Raw genomic sequence first — 19758 nt, forward strand, 5'->3', positions numbered from 1 at the left:
ATAAAAGTAACAAAATGTAGGGCAATTTAAATTCATAAGAGCATGTTGGAAATAATTGTTAGTCTGACTTGATTTTCATGGCCATCCTATATGTCATGTGTTAACACTGCGTTTGCACAAAAATACTTAAAATAAACATTCTCCGGTCATAATAAATTTGTATTAACCCTTACAGTGCGGGAACCGAGTTGTGAAGGCCTTTGCAAACAGTTTGGATCCAGATGAGACGCCACAGAACGTGGCGTCTCATCTGGATCCAAACTGTTTGCTATTCTGATAGTATTCTTTGAAAAAAAATCGAAGAAAATGCTAATTTTAGAAATTCAGCAGACGACATTTTAGCAGACGACAAATTACCCAGCATGCAAAGGGTTAATATGTTATCTGTTTAGATGTGGTATTATACATGCACATATGGAACACATGGAATGGAACATTGACTTACTCTTACAGTATAATTCAAGTGAATACAGCCCAGTCCTGTGTTCTTCCATAGCATGTACATTGGTGGCCTGTGTTCTTTAACTCTTTCAGTGCTGGATCCGAATTTTGAAGGCCTTTGCAAACAGTTTTGATCCAGATGAGATGCCACAGAACGTGGTGTCTCATCAGGATCCAAACTGTTTGCTATTCTGATAGTATTCTTTGAAAAAAAATCAAAGAAAATGCTAATTTTAGAAATACAGCAGACAACATTTTAGCAGCTAACAAATTTCCCAGCATGCAAAGGGTTAATATCACACAGATGGCAGCGCTTCCAGTGGGATAGACACAAGACAGACTCTTAACCTCCGACTATTTGACTATATACATATACAACGTGCTCATGGTGAGCTTTTGTGATCGCCTTTGTCCGTCCTCCGTTGTCCTTCGTGCGTTGTGCGACGTCAACATTTGCCTTGTTCACGCTCTAGAGGCCACATTTATTGTCCAACCTTCATGAAATTTGGTCAGAAGATTGGTTTCAATGATATCTTGGATGAGTTCGAAAATGGTTACGTTTGCTTAAAAAACATGGCTGAAAAGGGGCAGGGCATTTTTCCTTATATGGCTATATATGGCTTTAGTAAAATCTTGTTAACACTCTAGAGGCCACATTTATTGTCTGATCTTCATGAAACTTGGTCAGAAGATTCATCCCAATAATATCTTGGTCGAGTTTGAAAATGATGCCGGTTGGTTGAAAAACATGGCCGCCAGGGGGCGGGGTATTTTTCCTTGATACAGTGGTCTGCTCTTGTCCACCCAAACCATCCCCCATGCCCCCCCCCCAAAAAAGTAATTTTTATTTTTTTATTTTTGAAAGATCATCTTATAAATCATCTTATAAATGACAACACCCTCACACTATATCCCCCCCCCCCAAAAAAAAATTATTTTTTTTAAACATGGTTACAAAATTATTATTTTTTATTTATTATTTTATTTTTGAAAGACTGTATAACTATTCCTCCCAAGAACCCCCCCCCTCCCATTTTTTTTTTTTTTTTTTTTTCATTTTTATTTCTTATTTTTGGAAGATATTGTTTTAAATGACCACACCCCCACACTATACACCCCTCTCCACCCCACCCCTCCATCTTTTTTGATTTAAGTATTGAGATAGGTCCCTTCACCTTTAAAATGAAAAATAGATGAGCGGTCTGCACCTGCAAGGCAGTGCTCTTGTTATATATTTTGTATTTATATTAATATATATTTGTTTTATATACCATTAAAATAAAATAAAAACTTCTTTGTATTTATCTTATTTGATTTCCTTTGAAACAAAACTGTATGCCATATTTTCATGATAAAAACCAAAGACCTATGTATATATAGAATGTGTATTATAGTTCTTTGTAAAAACAAACAATCTAGAAAATAATGGGAATATAATTTTTCTGGCAACTTGTGGTGTGAAAGCAGTATTTTGTAAAGATAGCTATGAAAATATATATGCTAGTATCTTAATAATCAGATTTAATATTCAAAACTGTTCGGTTTCTAAATCATCATTTATAAATTTATTGCTACAGCGCTTCATGTACCAGCTACCAGTTGTGACCTATATAGTAATAATTACAACACTTGCGTTGATGGTAAGTTGACATTGTAAATGTTACAAACGAAAACAGCATGCTTTGAGTGTATCTAGTTTGTCAACTGTTGCCTGGGGACATGGCTTTTGTCACATCACAAGGCTATCAATCTTGGCCCTTTGCATGCTGGGAAATTTGTCGTCTGCTAAAATGTCGTCTGCTGAATTTCGAAAAGTGGTATTTTCTTCGATTTTTTTTCACAGAATACTATCAGAATAGCAAACAGTTTGGATCCTGATGAGACGCCACAGAATGTGGCGTCTCATCTGGATCCAAACTGTTTGCAAAGGCCTTCAAAATTCGGTTCCAGCAAATAATCTTAGTTAGAACATGTCACACTTTTTGTCTTGTAAATATCCGACAAGACATTTAAACCAGTGCTCTGTCTTAAACTGAGTAATTTATTACACAAAAACATTATTTGTAACAATAATAGTTTCTGTGTGTAATGTATGAGGTATAAGGTTAAAATATTTGTTGTTTTGGCCTAGTTGTATTTAATATTCTACATTATGCACTCTTTACTGCTGGTCATTTTTATTAGATGAAAAGTTGTTAAATAAAATTTCTATATAAAGTTTTTGATGAAACATGCTACTTATAATACAATTTGTAAGAATGAACTTCAAGACACTGACAGCAAATTATATTCTAAGCCTTTATTTGTTCACAAATATATTTATGAGGGTATACACTTTTTTGTATGAACCTCAGTGAAAGGAAAGTTGTTCAGAGTATAACATTGTAATGTTATTGAAACACCTGTTCCCCCTCCCTCCCCAAAACTAATAAAAACAAATTGGAAATAGAAGAATTTAAATGTTAATAGCTTTACATAGTATTCAAATGTAATGTACACATCGTATTGTTGTAAATTAATTTTTTATTTGGTTACTTGATAGGTCAGGCAAGTAGTCTTAAATTTACAACATGGAAGGCGAGGGGTCATGTGCGGCAAATGTTTTATCTCTAGAGTATTATTACATACACATTTTCTGAGATTTAAAATCATACCCTTAAAAAGAAGATTTTATTCCACATTTACATTCAAAATAACTGTTAATTTGCTACCAATTATCATATAATGTACTGCCATTTAGTCAAACGGATTCACATACAAGTTGTTTCAACAGTATGTGGTTTTCAAATTATCTTATAATGAAATTTGGAACTTAAGTTTACATTTATTAACTTATGATTTTAAGTCTAATGGCCCCAGGACTTTTCACAGAATGTTTTCTGTAGTTTGTTTTGAAAGATATCCTTAATTATTTTCTGGTTTACAGGCGGTTGATTGGATGTAATAGGATCAATTAACTGGATGTTTGAATTTCAGAATACTCTTATACATGCCTGTCTATCATGTGAGTAAGTCCAAGTGGATTACAGTTTTCTTCAGATGATAACTTGTTCAAAGGTTACGCATGATTTAGTTTGTTGTTGCTGTTGTTGTTTTTAGCTCACCTGAGCACAACGTGCTCATGGTGAGCTTTTGTGATCGCTTTTTGTCCGTCGTGGGTTGTCCGTTGTGCGGTGTCAACATTTGCCTTGTTATCTTTCTAGAGGCCACATTTATTGTCCAATCTTCATGAAATTTGGTCAGCAGATTGGTTTCAATGATATCTTGGATGAGTTCAAAAATGGTTACGTTTGCTTGAAAAACATGGCTGCCAAGGGGCGGGGCATTTTTCCTGATATGGCTATATATGGCTATTGTAAAATCTTGTTAACACTCTAGTGGCCACATTTATTGTCTGTTCTTCATGAAACTTGGTCAGAAGATTCATCCCAATAATATCTTGGACGAGTTCGAAAATGATGCCGGTTTGTTGAAAAACATGGCCGCTAGGGGGCGGGGCAGTTTTTCTTATATGGCTATAGTAAAACCTTGTTAACACTCTAGAGGCCACATTTATTGTCCTATCTTTATGAAACTTGGTCAGAGGATTCATCCCAATAAAATCTTGGACGAGTTCGAAAATGATGCTGGTTGGTTGAAAAACATGGCCGCCAGGGGGCGGGGCATTTTTTCCTTATATGGCTATAGTAAAACCTTGTTAACACTCTAGAGGCCACATTTATTTTCCGATCTTCATGAAACTTGCTCAGAAGATTTGTCTCACTGATATCTTGGATGAGTTCAAAAATGGTAACCTTTGCTTGAAAAACATGGCTGCAAAGGGGCGGGGCATTTTTCCTTATATGGCTATATATGGCTATAGTAAAATCTTGTTAACACTCTAGAGGCCACATTTATTGTCCTATCTTCATGAAACTTGGTCAGAAAATTCATCCCAATAATATCTTGGACAGGTTTGAAAATGATGCTGGTTGGTTGAAAAACATGGCCGCCAGGGGGCGGGGCATTTTTCCTTATATGGCTATAGTAAAACCTTGTTAACACTCTTGAGGCCACATTTAATTTTTCCGATCTTTATGAAACTTGCTCAGAAGATTTGTCCCACTGATATCTTGGATGAGTTCAAAAATGGTAACCTTTGCTTGAAAAACATGGCTGCCAAGGGGTGGGGCATTTTTCTGTATATGGCTATATATGGCTCTAGTTAAATCTTGTTAACACTCTAGAGGCCACATTTATTGTCCTGTCTTCATGAAACTTGGTCAGAAGATTCATCCGAATAATATCTTGGACGAGTTCGAAAATGATGCTGGTTGGTTGAAAAACATGGCCGCCAGGGGCCTTAACACTCTAGAGGCCACATTTATTGTCCAATCTTGATGAAATATGGTCAGAAGATTTGTCTTAATGATATCTTGGATGAGTTAGAAAACGGTTACGTTTGCTTGAAAAACATGGCCTCCAAGGGGCGGGGCATTTTTCTTTATATGGCTATATAAGGCTATAGTAAAATCTTGTTAGCACTCTAGAGGCCACATTTATTGTCCGATCTTCATGAAACTTGATCAGAAGATTCATGCCAATAATATCTTGGACGAGTTCAAAAATGATGCCGGTTGGTTGAAAAACATGGCCACCACGGGGGCAGGGCTATTTTCCTTATATGGCTATAGTAAAACCTTGTCAACACTCTAGAGGTCAAATTTATTTTCTGATCATCATGAAACTTGGTCAGAAGATTTGTCCCAATGATATCTTGGATGAGTTCGAAAATGGTTTTGGTTGCTTTAAAAACATGGCCACCAGGGGCGGGGCATTTTTCCTTATATGGCTTTATATGGCTATAGTAAAACCTTGTTAACACTCTAGAGGCCACATTTATTGTCCAATCTTCATGAAATTTGGTCAGAAGATTGGTCTTAATGATATCTTGGATGAGTTTGAAAATAATTATGTTTGCTTGAAAAAAATGGCTTCCAAGGGGGGGGGGGCAGTTTTCCTTATATGGCTATAGTAAAATCTTGTTAACACTCTAGAGGCCACATTTACTGTCCAATCTTCATGAAACTTGGTCAGAAGATCCATCCTGATAATATCTTGGACGAGATCAAAAATGATGCGGGTTGGTTGAAAAACATGGCTGCCAGGGGGCGGGGCATTTTCCTTATATGGCTATAGTAAAACCTTGTTAACACTCTACAGGCCACATTTATTTTCCGATCTTTGTGAAACTTGGTCAGAAGATTTGTCCCAATAATATCTTGCTATCTCAGGTGAGCGACTTTGGGCCTTTCAGGCCCTCTTGTTTGTTGTTGTTGTTGTTTTTTTGTTGTTTTTTTTGGTGGGGGGTAGCATTGTGTATGACACAATATTGTTATTTATTATTGTTTTAGTTCTTTTGAGCAGATAGTTTTTGGGTTAACCTTTCGTAAAAAAAGCAGAGCTTTTCTACCAATCTTGGCGTCGGCAATGACGTTGGTTACAGATTTTTGTTATGCTAGTAACTCCTCTTAGTAACAAGATGATGTCTAATTACTCCTGCTCCACTTACATATTTATGCCCCCCTTCGAAGAAGAGGAGGGTATATTGTTTGGTCGGTCTGTCGGTCGGTCCCTTGGTTGGTCGGTCTGTCCAACAATTGGCTTCCGGATGATAACTCAAGAACGCTTAGGCCTATGATCATTAAACTTCATAGGTACATTGATCATGACAGGCAGATGACCCCTATTGATTTTCAGGTTACTAGGTCAAAGGTCAAGGTCACAGTGACTCGAAACAGTAAAATGGTTTTCGGATGATAAATCAAGAACTCTTTTGCCTATGATCATGAAACTTCATAGGTACATTGATCATGACTGGCAGATGACCCCTATTGATTTTCAGGTCACTAGGTCAAAGGTCAAGGTCACAGTGACTCGAAACAGTATAATGGTTTCCGGATGATAACTCAAGAACGCTTACGCCTAGGATCATGAAACTTCATAGGTACATTGATTATGACTGGCAGATGACCCCTATTGATTTTCAGGTCACTAGTTGTATCTTGTGACATGACCCATACTTGTGAGCTTGCTCTTTACATGTGATGGTATAACTACTATCTAAATCATACAGAGTAAAAAATGTTTCATTAGAATTGACCTCAAAACAACAGTGGTCAGTAAGACCTCCTACTAGTTATAACAACCGCGATAAATAAAACGGCTATACGGCATAGCTACTAAAAATTATTATTTACGGTTAACTGTTTATCTTTAGGCTTTAGACAGCTTCATAAAGCTGTTATGTTGCATTTGATAGCTTGACTACGGTTATAAGTTAGACAGTAGACAATTGATAGTTAAACCACAGTGCAAAATAAGATTTCTCTCCTATTCTTGACAATGGATGACCCAACTTGGCTCTGAGGGACATTATATCTACTGTGAAAATACGTCTTTTATGTTTGCAGGTTTGTTAACATTCCAAATGCTTAAATAATTTAAAGTCGCAAAGTCAAATACCCAAACAAAAAATATACACTTGTTTTGTTTGCACGCATAATGCTTTTGATTGAACCCAATTGTGAGCTATGTATTACAATAAACCATTAAAATAGGACTAAATCCGCGTGTTAATATGATACTATTGAAAAAATATTGTAACTTTGTTATTTATGTTTCACAGTCGTTGAAATACAAATAATGGCCCGATGGTGCGGATCGATAGGTTTTTCATTTACGGTTTTTAATGTTTTAAAAACAGTTAACAGTGTCAATGCAACAGTTGACACAATACTGTCATTTCAATACGTATTGTATCATTACGGTGACTGTGTTATGTCAACGCCTTAAGACACATTCTTCTGACATTCTGTTATTTCTTAACCCTTTGCATGCTGGGAAATTTGTCGTCTGCAAAAATGTCGTCTGCGGAATTTCTAAAATTAGCATTTTCTTTGATTTTTTTCAAAGAATATTATCAGAATAGCAAACAGTTTGGATCCTGATGAGACGCCACGTTTTGTGGCGTCTCATCAGGATCCAAACTGTTTGCTCAGGCCTTCAAAATTCGGTTCCCGCACTGAAAGGGTTAAGATACTAGCATTTCTTTACGAGACTTTGTAACGTGTTCACTTGTATACGCGTGGTTTATCCTGTAACAAGCCATGGGTAGAACCTAATGCCGTGAACGATGTGAACGAAGTTCCGGAAATTCCAAGCCATTGTTTAGAAAAATGCACGTGCTAAAACGCGCAATAAAGCAATCTTGACGACCATATTATTTCAGAATTATGCAGCGCGGTATAAAAACACATCAGCGATAGATGTTCTATGTCACAAAAATGTTATTTTTTAGTTAATTTTGCATCTTATTTGCATTTATTAACATAATATTTTCATAGTATTATTCAACACATGTGACGTTACTCGGAGTGTTCACTCAACGTTTATGAATTAAGTCGACATCGTTTTCAATTGTTTTGCCGTGAGAACGTCACGGAAAAGAACGTTTGCATGTTTTCTTCGGAAAAATGGAGGTACAGACGATTTATATGGGCAGTGCTCTGTGAAAAGAGGATTTAATGCATGTGCGTAAAGTGTCATCCCAGATTAGCCTGTGCAGTCCGCACAGGCTAATCAGGGACGACACTTTCCGCTTTTATGATATTTTCTGTTTAAAGAAAGTCTCTTCTTAGCAAAAATCGAGTTTAGGCTGAAACTAGGCGGTTTACTAGAGTAGATTTAATGTTGTTTTGGACCGTGTGTTTGTTTAATGATTCCATAAAGTAAATGGGAAGTTTTTCATGCACACAACAGTATGTCTGTCGGTTTCATAATGATACGATAGTATACCCGCTCAACTGCTTACCACACATAATTAAGCGCTTAAATTATTAATACTGCTGGTTGGAAAAAGCGCCTATTGTCCCTTGACAATCGGGTATAAATATTAAAATTCTCTCCTGACAAAAGCCTACAAAAGAGAATATCATCGTGACACGCAGTGCATTATCCTTAAAGGGGCCTTTTCACAGATTTTGGCATTTTTTAACTTATTCATTAAATTCTTTATATTGATAAATGTAAACATTGGATCGTAAAAGCTCCAGTAAAAAATCAAGAATAAAATTAAAAAAAGGAAAAGAACATTGCCCGGAGCAGGTTTCGAACCAGTGACCCCTGGAGTCCTGCCAGAGTCCTGAAGTAAAAACGCTTTAGCCTACTGAGCTATTCCGCCGAGTATACTTACTTAACGTATTGTATACCTTAGCAATATTCGTAGTTTCACAAAATTTAACGACAAAAACAGAACTCTCCAAATTATTCAATCGTTTCGCGTTGCAACGCTTTATAATTTTTAGGTTTAAAAATCGTCAAAAGATGCATATAATGGCTATATTAGACCATGGTAAATGTTCAGTATTACTGTTACCTCACAAATATCATAACTAAAACGAAAATTTGCGAATCTGAAACAACTTTTTCAATTTTGTCAATTTACCAAAGCGTGAAAAGATCCCTTTAATACCGTTTACAATACTCGGACTACCATAAACCAGATAATTGAAAAGCGTTTTTACTCTTTTCTATGTTCATTCACAAGAGCGGGACGTGACGGCCCGGATAATTCGATTTTCCATACGCAATTCTGTGTACACCCGAATACACCTATAACTACCTACATTCCTCTACTAAAGAGCCTATATTTATTATTATAAAATCTCGCCCAGTGCGAAACGGATTGTCGTATGTTATAGCTTTATAATTTACCAGTGAAGCGTGTACCCACAGCTAACCACCGAGTTTATTTAAAATACTACTTTGCCCACTTACGTGCCTACTATTCGCTTTGACCGCTTTGGGACGTTGACAGTGGTTAAATACCAGCTATTTTCAAGCATAAAACTAGTGTCGGACGAAAGTACATCTGTTTCGGAACTCGCTGAATTCCAGGCTGATTGCGTTTCTAGAAGTGAATACTCAACACGAGTATCGATCTGGATTATTGAAATGTATCTTGACGTGTTTTGTGGGCAGTTTAACTATTGGAATTAATTTGTGGAGCCATTGGCGGTGCACCTATGTATGCAGCGATGTTTCGTATGAAATATTAGTTCCTGTCGACATACCAGACGGTCAGCGTATGACATATGTTGACAACAACAACAAATATTCATTATGTGACTTGTGCTACCGAGTGTCTGTAAAAAAATTCGAATGTATTAATTATTCTATAATGAACTATCCAAAGACTGGAATGTACATGTCGACCTAATTTTTATAACGAACACGATACCTGTCACATAACAATAGTTTTCATCTGGGATCAAGCTTAGATACACCCTACACGAAAAATACATTTTCTTGCAAACGGACCTAAGCATATGGAATAACACAGGAAAACCAATATAGCAAGCGAAGCACGAAAGAATGTGCTTTAGTCGATAAAGTCGTTGAATTATGAAACTGATCAAACTTGTTTAACCACTGGAACAATATTTTAATGGATCACGTACGTTATTACCACGAAATTAGAGTTCTATTAATATACTGTTGAATCTGATACCTGTTGAGAAAAGCAAACGGGATTTCACGAAAATACTAAAGGTATTTATTTGTTTACCCGTGTGTGTCAACATGGATCCTAACAGGAATTTTTACTCCAATATGGATTTAAGTAGTTCGGGGGATTTTCAATCCCCCCTTAATATGCAGTCGATACAGAACATGACGCCGGAGCAGATCATGCTATTGAAGCAGATTAACGCTCAGAAGATACAGGCTCTGCAGTTGCAGCTAGCGCAGACGACCCTACAGAACTCAAATGCCGGACTGCCGGGACTTGATCCGTACGTGTCAAACTTCCAAGCGTCATCTATGAGTCCCCCGGCGTCCGTTTACGCTCCTATGGGCCATATGTACAGGTCCCATGTGCCGGCTAACGATCAAGGTCACGTTTACTCCATGATGCCGACGACTGCCGCGATGCCTCTGCTCAGATCGCCTATAACACATGTACCGGTCAATTCTCCCCTGAACGTCAGCATTAATGGCCCCGTGCCAATGACACAGAATGTGCCAAGTTCGGTTGTAAGCGAGGATTATAATCACATGGCTTATCCTAATACGTCGATGAATATCAATACAATGACCAACCACTCTCATAATCAAACGACTCGGTTTAACAATGTACCTGACAGCCTTCCTTTGCACAATGTCAATCGACCAAAAGACTCCAGTTTTTCTAGCAGCAACTATAGTTCCTCGGCGGCGTCGACACCGCAGGATTCCCCGGGAGTTCCGAAGAAACCAAGTCATCCAACCGACGTACCCAATGGCTCACGTTACGCGGGTGAACGCCCAAGACAACGCGTCTCCTCACCGCCGCCTATTAAACCCCCGTCACGTAAAAGCAGCACCTCGTCCGCGTCGATACCAGGTTCTCCGGGCAGTTCCGGTCCTATGTCGCCCGATGGCGGAATCTGGGCTGATCTATCCGAACAACTGTCGCCTAACGGGTCCCCGAGGAAAATGAACGGTGATGCTAGACAGGCGCAAATAAAAAACAAACCTCTAAAAATGGAAACTCGGTACCCGCAAGACAAGTGCTATACCTGTTTGAAAAAGGTCTATCCGATGGAAAAACTGGGACCCGTCAAGGGCGTTGTGTACCATAAAACGTGTTTTAAATGCAAAAATTGCAATACCAATCTTACGCTAAAAAACTTCACACATAGTCAGATAGACTCGTTCGATTTGTCAGTGTACTGCAAATCTCATCAGCCCCTTTCCTCGGAGAAGGGAACGAAACTTGATACACAGAGCTTTGAGATCAAATCTGCGCTGCAGGCGCCAAAGAAAGATGTGATCGCTGGGGAGGCCAACAAGGTGCCCGTTCACACGTACAGTTATGACGTCATGTGTCGCCAGATCGAGCACGCGCGAACTGCGCCGGTAGCGGATCTTAAGTCAGGGGTGAAAGCGAGGTCAAACGCATGGGATAAAACAAACAGGGACCAATACACGGAATTCCCTTCCAGTGTTGTTAAACACGATACCCCAGTGGCGGAATATCACGAAGACGAATACAATAGATATAAGATTGAAACTGAGCCGGATTATACGTGACGTCAGTGTGTGTGTGTTGAACAGAATAAAATGTCTGGTAACTGTCCGCTATGGTGTTAGTCTGTGAATTAATCACAAGGTCAAAAATCAAAATGTCATGCTTATCAAACTTTAATCTTTATAATTATTCCATTTCTTTAAAACGGGTATGGTGATACTTTAAAACGAATTTGTCTTGCCAGGGCCTTACTCGTAAAGCTGTGGCGAAAATGTTTACGGTAACTTGGTTGGCGTAAGATTACGTGTGTATCATTATATGAGCCTTGTTCTGACAAAACTGGGCTTAATGCATGTGCGTAAAAATCCAATTAAGGCGGAAAGTGTCGTCCCTTATTAGCCTGTGCGGACTGCACAGGCTAATTTGGGACGACACTTTCAGCATAAATTGGATTTTTGCTAAGAAGAGACTTCATTTAAACGAAAAATGTCATTAAAGCGGAAAGTGTCATCCCTGATTAGCCTGTGTGGACTGCGCAGGCTAATCTGGGACGACACTTTACGCACATGCATTAAGCCCAGTTTTCTTAGAACAAGGCTCATATATTCGCCGTATAACGTTATAATTCAAATAACTTTTCAAGGATAGTGCACGTGGAGAGTAGCCTTTGTGTGTCCTATAAATCGGGCAACGCATTACTATCTATGTTTTTTTTGCACGACATAACCAAATATCTTTGCAACAAGTCTTTAGATAATTTTGGATTTTTTGGTTATTATGTACACATATATACGCTTTCTGTATGTACTTATCAAGTAGTTTGTGATATAACTGATTATACGTGATATTACCGGTATATATCTTACATTGTACAAATGAACGTGATATTATTGATTGGTGTGAGACTGAACTAATAAATGTCTTTGGACATTATTATATCGACCATATAATTTGTAATGTCTTTCTTATACTATATTATAATAATCTGCGCGTAAAACCGCATGATTTATCACATCTATTTCTGAGTGTATTTTGCTGGTATTTTATACTATTTTAAAGTTACACGTGTTAAGTAAATAGCGCAATCCCACCCACTATAATAAACCCCATATCAGTACATTTTATAAATAAAGAAGGATAGTATATGATAAAATATTAATTTTCTTTCATAAAAATAGTTATGTTGATAACGTATACTACTTTTTTCTTATTATCTCACATGTGCACAACTTGCTTATAGTGAGTTTTTTTTTGTGGTTGCCTTTTGAACATCGTTCGTCAACAATTTCATATAAACGACATCTCATTCTGGGCTTGTATTCACCAAACGATTGGAATATTCAAGCCTTCTTATATTTTGAGTCAAATTTGGTATTTACTGCCTCTCTCTGCATAATTCTTCATTCATTTCATTCATTATGATATGGACATTAATACCATTGTTTGTCTGTATATTTATTATATACTTAAGTCAATATTCTGACTCAACTGCACAAAAATAATTCCCGTATTATGCTACTCGCTAGTTTTCCAATTCCGTATTACCATACTAGCCGGGCTACTTTTAATGACGTCACTTTGAATGCAGAACATTATAAGGGCATTCTTTCTTAATTATGAACGCTTAAACTCATTTTTGTAATTAAATGATTCAAAGTTGTATATAATAAAAGGAATATTACGCTAGTCAAGTGTCCCATGTGTTTGTATCAGTCTTGTGGCTTGCGCTATTTCGTATGTCACCCGAGGATCCGCCTCTCGTAAGATACGTCATCACACAAGCCACTCGACTGATACAAGCACGAGGAACAATTGACTAGCGTAATATTCCGTATATATTGAAACGCTAGGCGTTTTTTTTCCGTTCTATGTCTAGTCTGTATCCGTAAGTCTTTGAATGGGTTGGTTAAAACGGGCCCATAACCGCTTGTGTATGGTCACTTAAACGTACAGGAATGATCATTGGGTGTCCATTTTTGTTCTTGCAATTATTCCTGTTTGCTTCGTGTGTAGGTCGCCAGAGCTATGAATATATTATATAAGAGAAAAAACAACATTGTGAAAACCAGTCGTGATAAACAATAACAAGAAGTTAACATTGTAACATTTTCGAGTGATTTTTCTACAGTTTTGTTTTGATTACTCATTTCGGTCAACACTTGCCACGATCCAATGAAAACATTGTTTGTGTAGACTCATTAAGGTTGTGTTTTTTTTATTTATTTCTTGAAAATACCAGTTGTTAAATTTGGAATATAGCATCGGAGATTGGTTTTATACAGCGTTTGTTTAAATGATGCACCTGTGGTCATAACTGCTCAGTCTATTGTTGCAATATCGACGTTGTGAAGCGCACTGACTTAAATGTTTATAACACCGTATCATTTATGGTTCGCTACACATGGTCAAATAATGCCAATTAAGTTAAAGTCACGCCCTGATAGTCACGTGGTTTATTTACAATTCATCAACAAAATCTTTTTTTAAATTGTATTTCTCAGGTGAGCGATCTAGGGCCATCTATGGCCTTGTGTTTATAAGTTGTAGTTTTTTTTGCAATGTTACACAAATACAAAAAAGTTGCACTGTAATCTATGTAAATCGAAATAAATAACGTTTCTTTGAAGACAATGTTGGGAAGCCTACTTGCTCAAGAAATTTACTGGAAAAAAGCGTGTTTTTAGTGTTAATAGCCCTATATACGTGTATCACATGTGTCTTGAAATGTATCGTTTATATTGTTTAAACTATATGTGTTTGATATTATTCTATATTTACACCAAATCGTGTCTTTATTTATTATACCAGTTATTATAAAAATACATGTAAAAAGAACAACGTCTTTTCGTTGATATTTCGGATTTAAGCTTGACAGGCACATAGCGAGAAACTGTTTTCTGTATGTAATTCCTATTTAAGCATGTTTTGTAAATAACTGTGACGCATTAATATGGTAAATCGATTGAAAAAAAATCCTTCTGTCGAAGCAGTTATCCTATCTGAACTTTAAAGAACCGACCGATGGACAATATATGAAGACAGAATGTAATCGTTCATTGACGGAAAACCATTCTATTAAAGTGAACGCATATTTGAGGTTAGTATAATAAGCGAGTTTAATGGTTGTAATTTTCATTCATTGTTATAGATGATAGAAAAGCGTGTCGGGTTCCATATACCTACCGAATTCGGCGACATATAATGCATTCACAAAAAGTGTCCATGTACTTAAACAATACAATTGAAGTGGCCCGAAGACTCGCGACCAATAATTTAAGTATATTGATTATAGCCGTGCATCAACGAATTTACGAATTGTGTTTGGATTGTTAACTCATTATTCTTACTGAAACACATATTTAAACAATTCTAATCAGAGTGACATTGCAGTCAATGTGTGGAAAATGCATAAGTTATATACTGATTCTGATTATTATAATGGGGCGGGGGGACAGGTGGTCTCCGGTCGGTAACATTGTTACCCCATGCTTGCAGGAAACTTTGCTTATGATGGTTTATAGGACCAGTTTGGTTAAGGTCGAGGTCACTATTACTAAAATTCTCAAAAAAATCGGTTTCCATTTAAATTTGGATGCAGGTATTGCACTGAAACGTTGTGTGTATATATGGTACATAAAGACCAATTTGGGCCGGTCGGGTCTAGGCCAAATAAAAATAGGAAAACAGCCAAGGTTTTCGGCTACTTACTAAAGTTTGCATTGCTTGATTTAGTGCAACCTTGAATATAGCCAGCTTAAAGGTAGACATAGCTTTGGATTGCATTTCGAGCCAGTCGATTCAACGCCAATGCTGCCGTTACTAAAAGTAGAAAGATTCTGTACAATAACTGGAGTTTCAGCGGATGCGGTATACTCATATTTTTAGTAGGTAGCTTACCTTAACCCATTTATGCCTAGTGGACTCTCCCATCCTTCAAAATTGGATCAATTTATTTCCAAAATTAGGGACGCCTAGTATACTTATTTCTATATTTAGAATATTTCTTACAGAAATTCCTTTAAGCAAACAGCGCAGACACTGATCATGCGGCGTCTCATCTGGGTCTACGCTGTTTGCCAAAGCCTTTTTCTAGACGCTAGGCATAAATGGGTTAAGAAATAGACCTAGCGTTGAATTGAATTTGATGCCAGTCAGGTTCAAGTCAAATAAAAAACTGAGTTTGGATTGAGATGTTATGCTGAAATATCGTGTGTATGTAGCTTACATGCATGCCAAGCTCGCAAATCAATTGTGGGCCAGAAATGTAAACGTCAATGTCATTTGTAATAAAGTAGTAAAACGGGTTATCATCAATAACTTAAGTCGTTATGGAAGCATTATTTTGAAATTAAGTGCATTTGAAGTTTAGATGCAGAACTAGCATGGTATTGCCTTTGGGCCAGTTTATCAAGGTCAAGGTCACTGTAGATAAATACCGGTAGACAACAACAACTGTTTCCGCTCAATAACCTGAGTTTTGATGGAGGTTGAACGTTTTCATGGTGTACGTAGGTAGTGCCAGGCAGATCCAGGTTGGAATTGCACAATGATTTTAATTAATAATTACAACGTTGAAACCTTGTTTCATGGCGTTGCTGCTTCTATTTCCACATTTGAAAGCAACCGATCTTCTGAGCCAGACAGTTGTCCGTCTACTGTCGTCCGTCGTGTGCCTACATTGTCTTTAAATAACATTTGCCGAAACCACCAGGTCAATTCGAAATACTTAATAAGAATGGTCATATGGTGACTCTGGTCAAAAATATACCCTTGGTACTAACAGGTACCATGTGACATTGAATTTAGTAGGCACATGGTACCTTTTTGCACCAATGGGGCGATATACAAATCGTTTCGGCCTATTGCAATGGAGCAAATTGAGTGACCTTGATATGCTGTCTTGAGGTGGTCCTCTTTATAAGTGATCTAAATGGTTACAGTAGCCAAACAGTTATGAGATTAAAAAGCGAAATTCCCATCTAAACTGACAGTTTTAGCAGATGCGATACTAGGATATTCCTCGACATAAATAAACTATAATTCTGACACAAGCGGAACTATAGTTCCGGTAACTGTGAGGACAAATATTAAAATAAACAATTTCTTGTAATATTTCATTCACAGGAATATGTGTAATGTGACTGTCTTTCAAAGTACACCAACATATTGCACTTTATCTTAAAGGGGCCTTTTCACAGATTTTGGCATTTTTTAACTTATTCATTAAATGCTTTATATCGATAAATGTAAACATTGGATCGTAAAAGCTCCAGTAAAAAATCAAGAATAAAATTAAAAAAAGGAAAAGAACATTGCCCGTACCAGGTTTCGAACCAGTGACCCCTGGAGTCCTGCCAGAGTTCTGAAGTAAAAACGCTTTAGCCTACTGAGCTATTCCGCCGAGTACATATTCCTGAAGTATTTTATACCTTATATAAGCAATCTTCGTAGTTTCACAAAATTTAACGACAAAAACAAAACTCTCCAAATTCATCAATCGTTTCGCGTTGCAACGCTTTATAATTTTTAGGTTTTAAAATCGTCAAAAGATGCATATAATGGCTATATTAGACCATGGTAAATGTTCAGTATTACTGTTTCCTCACAAATATCATAACTAAAACGAAAATTTGCGAATCTGAAACAACTTTTTTCAATTTTGTCAATTTACCAAAGCGTGAAAAGATCCCTTTAAAATTCGGGCTCTAGAGGGATTGGCTTATTTGTCACCTGTATGTTCACATGTTATACTGGAATGTTCTTGTGATGTTTTACGATTGATTTGTGTATTTCGTTATCAAGATTATAACATCAGTAATAAAACTTCATAATTGATTGCGATTACTTTGCTTGCCATATTGCCATTAAGATGTAGAACCCTTGGATGTAGTGTTGACATTCATCAGAGACCGAATGCCTCGAAATAACGAATTGCTCATTTTTGCATTAATGTCCGGTATAATGATTAAAGGCATTGCCTGAGCGGTTTTGTAGTTACATATTAATGAATGGCAAATGATAAACAGGCATAAAAAATTATCAATAAAGTATCTTTATCGTGTTGAGTGAGGCGAGCGCACAATGGCAATCTTGTTTAGTAATTTACATTTGCAGTTTTCTGTTGGGAAACCGACTAAAATGCCGAAATCTATGCTGTTGAAGTGTGAACTATGTTCACACTGGAAACATTTTTAAAGTCAATGGTAAACTGAATGAAATTTTCGGTCTAAATAAATGCGAATCTTTGCACGTAGCAGATCATTAATTTCCCATCAACATTAAGTAATTCGAACGACGACTATACGCGTTCGTTAATGGATTGAACAACACCATTCCAGACGCACGCTTCACGTGAAACATGTTAAGTCATGCACGCAAATGGATTGGATGATAATAATTTATTGCATTGCTAAATGGGTGTGTTGTAATTGAAGTTGAAAATTGATCTGATATCCGCTTCATCTGAATATTATATATATATATATATATATATATATATATATATATATATAGCTCCTGTTACGCAAACCGCGAGTATCTTCATAGGTCGTTATATATATATATATATATATATATATATATATATATATATATATATATATATATATATATATATATATATATATATATATATATATATATTTATATATATATATATATATATATATATATATATATATAACAAAGTCTCTATTAGCCTTGTTGTATTTGAACAAAAACGCTGTATTTATTTTTTGCCGAAGATTTCGACCTCACGGTCTTCATCAGCGGCTATTTTTTTATTTTCAGATGTATATATATATATAGGTCTCAAATTCTGCTAAAATTTTACAAAAAATGTATCATCTCATAAACATTACGCCGCGGTTCATGACATTTGACCAAGATCGGATGAAAAAAAAAGTTGGACTAACAGTTCATATGTAAGAAATAGATTTGTCAAAATGTGGACTTAAACCGATTCGCTCCAAAATGCTGACTTGTTTTGAATAGGGCAAACAATATTTTGATAGAGAATTCCATTGTGATTCACTTTCTATCGCAAATTAAATCTTCAAACTCAACGGTCCATAGCGCCAGAAGTTCACAATATATGAAATGTATTTTTTATAGTCAGACGCTTATAATCATTTTAACAAGTTTTCACTCGACCCTGAAAAAACGCGCATACTGTTTCTCTTTCCTTTAAAGGGGCCTTTTCACAGATTTTGGCATGTTTTGAAGTTTGTCATTAAATGCTTTATATTGATAAATCTAAACATCAACAATCTTGGATCTAAAAATTTATAGTAAATTTGTTTTAAAGAATACAAAAAAAAAGAAAAAAAGTAACCCTTAACACGGCTCGAACCATTGACCCCTGTAGTCCTGGAGTAAACGTTCATTCACCTAAACCTCTCGGCCATTCTTGCTCATACAATGATTGGTGTATTTTATTCTTTATTTCAGCAATCCTCGTAGTTTCACAAAATATAACGACAACAACAGAACTGTCCAAATCATTTAATCGTTTCGCGTTGTAACGCTTTAAAATTTTCAGGTTTTTAAATCGTCAAAAGATGCATATAGTGGTTATTTTAGAGCATGGTAAATATTCAGTATTATTATTCCCTCACAAACATAATAACTAAAACGAAAATTTGCGAATCTGAAACAACTTTTTAAAAATTTTGTCAAATTACCAAAACGTGAAAATGCCCCTTTAATTACATAGAAATAATTAAAATTATGCACTCAGGGTACTTAAATAGGCGGAAGGTATCACATTACGCTCGACACTAGATGCTTTGTGGTAAAGTAAACATCATTCTGAATAGAGCTGACCAAAAACATACTTCCTATTTTGGAAATTTTATATCTTTTCAGCAAACCTTCCTTTAAAGCTATATATCTCGCAACATTACATATCATCATGAAGTGTCGCAGTGTCACTTAATTGTTTTGAATAACCTACAGAGACATCTGAAACAATGTATGTACCTTGCTATCATGGACCTTCATGAATACATTTATATGATTTTTTTAAATCATAGCGCTACATGAAGTATCAAAGATTTGTATCGTATATTTACGCTACATACATTACAAAACCTTCAGTAGACAGTTTTATTATAGGGGAGGTAACTCAAAAACGATATCTTGCTCTAGGGACAGAAGTTGTCTACCTTGGTGATTTGATACTTACCGTGTCTCTATTGGACGGTAATACCTTAATGCAGCTTCAACGGGATCGCAGAACATAAAGAATTGCATCAAATGCGAAGGTC

General features: G+C 36.4%; 1 protein-coding gene across 1 annotated transcript; it reads left to right on the forward strand.

The window, feature by feature from the left end:
- Window positions 1-8102: 8102 nt before the first annotated feature.
- On the forward strand, window positions 8103-14288 carry LOC127881643 (uncharacterized). The gene has a single exon (XM_052429727.1). The coding sequence runs from the start codon at window positions 10063-10065 to the stop codon at window positions 11551-11553; it is 1491 nt and encodes a 496-aa protein (XP_052285687.1). The 5' UTR covers window positions 8103-10062; the 3' UTR covers window positions 11554-14288.
- Window positions 14289-19758: the final 5470 nt, after the last annotated feature.

The sequence above is a fragment of the Dreissena polymorpha genome, chromosome 5 (genome assembly GCF_020536995.1).
Source record: "Dreissena polymorpha isolate Duluth1 chromosome 5, UMN_Dpol_1.0, whole genome shotgun sequence".
In the NCBI taxonomy this organism is placed as follows: domain Eukaryota; kingdom Metazoa; phylum Mollusca; class Bivalvia; order Myida; family Dreissenidae; genus Dreissena; species Dreissena polymorpha.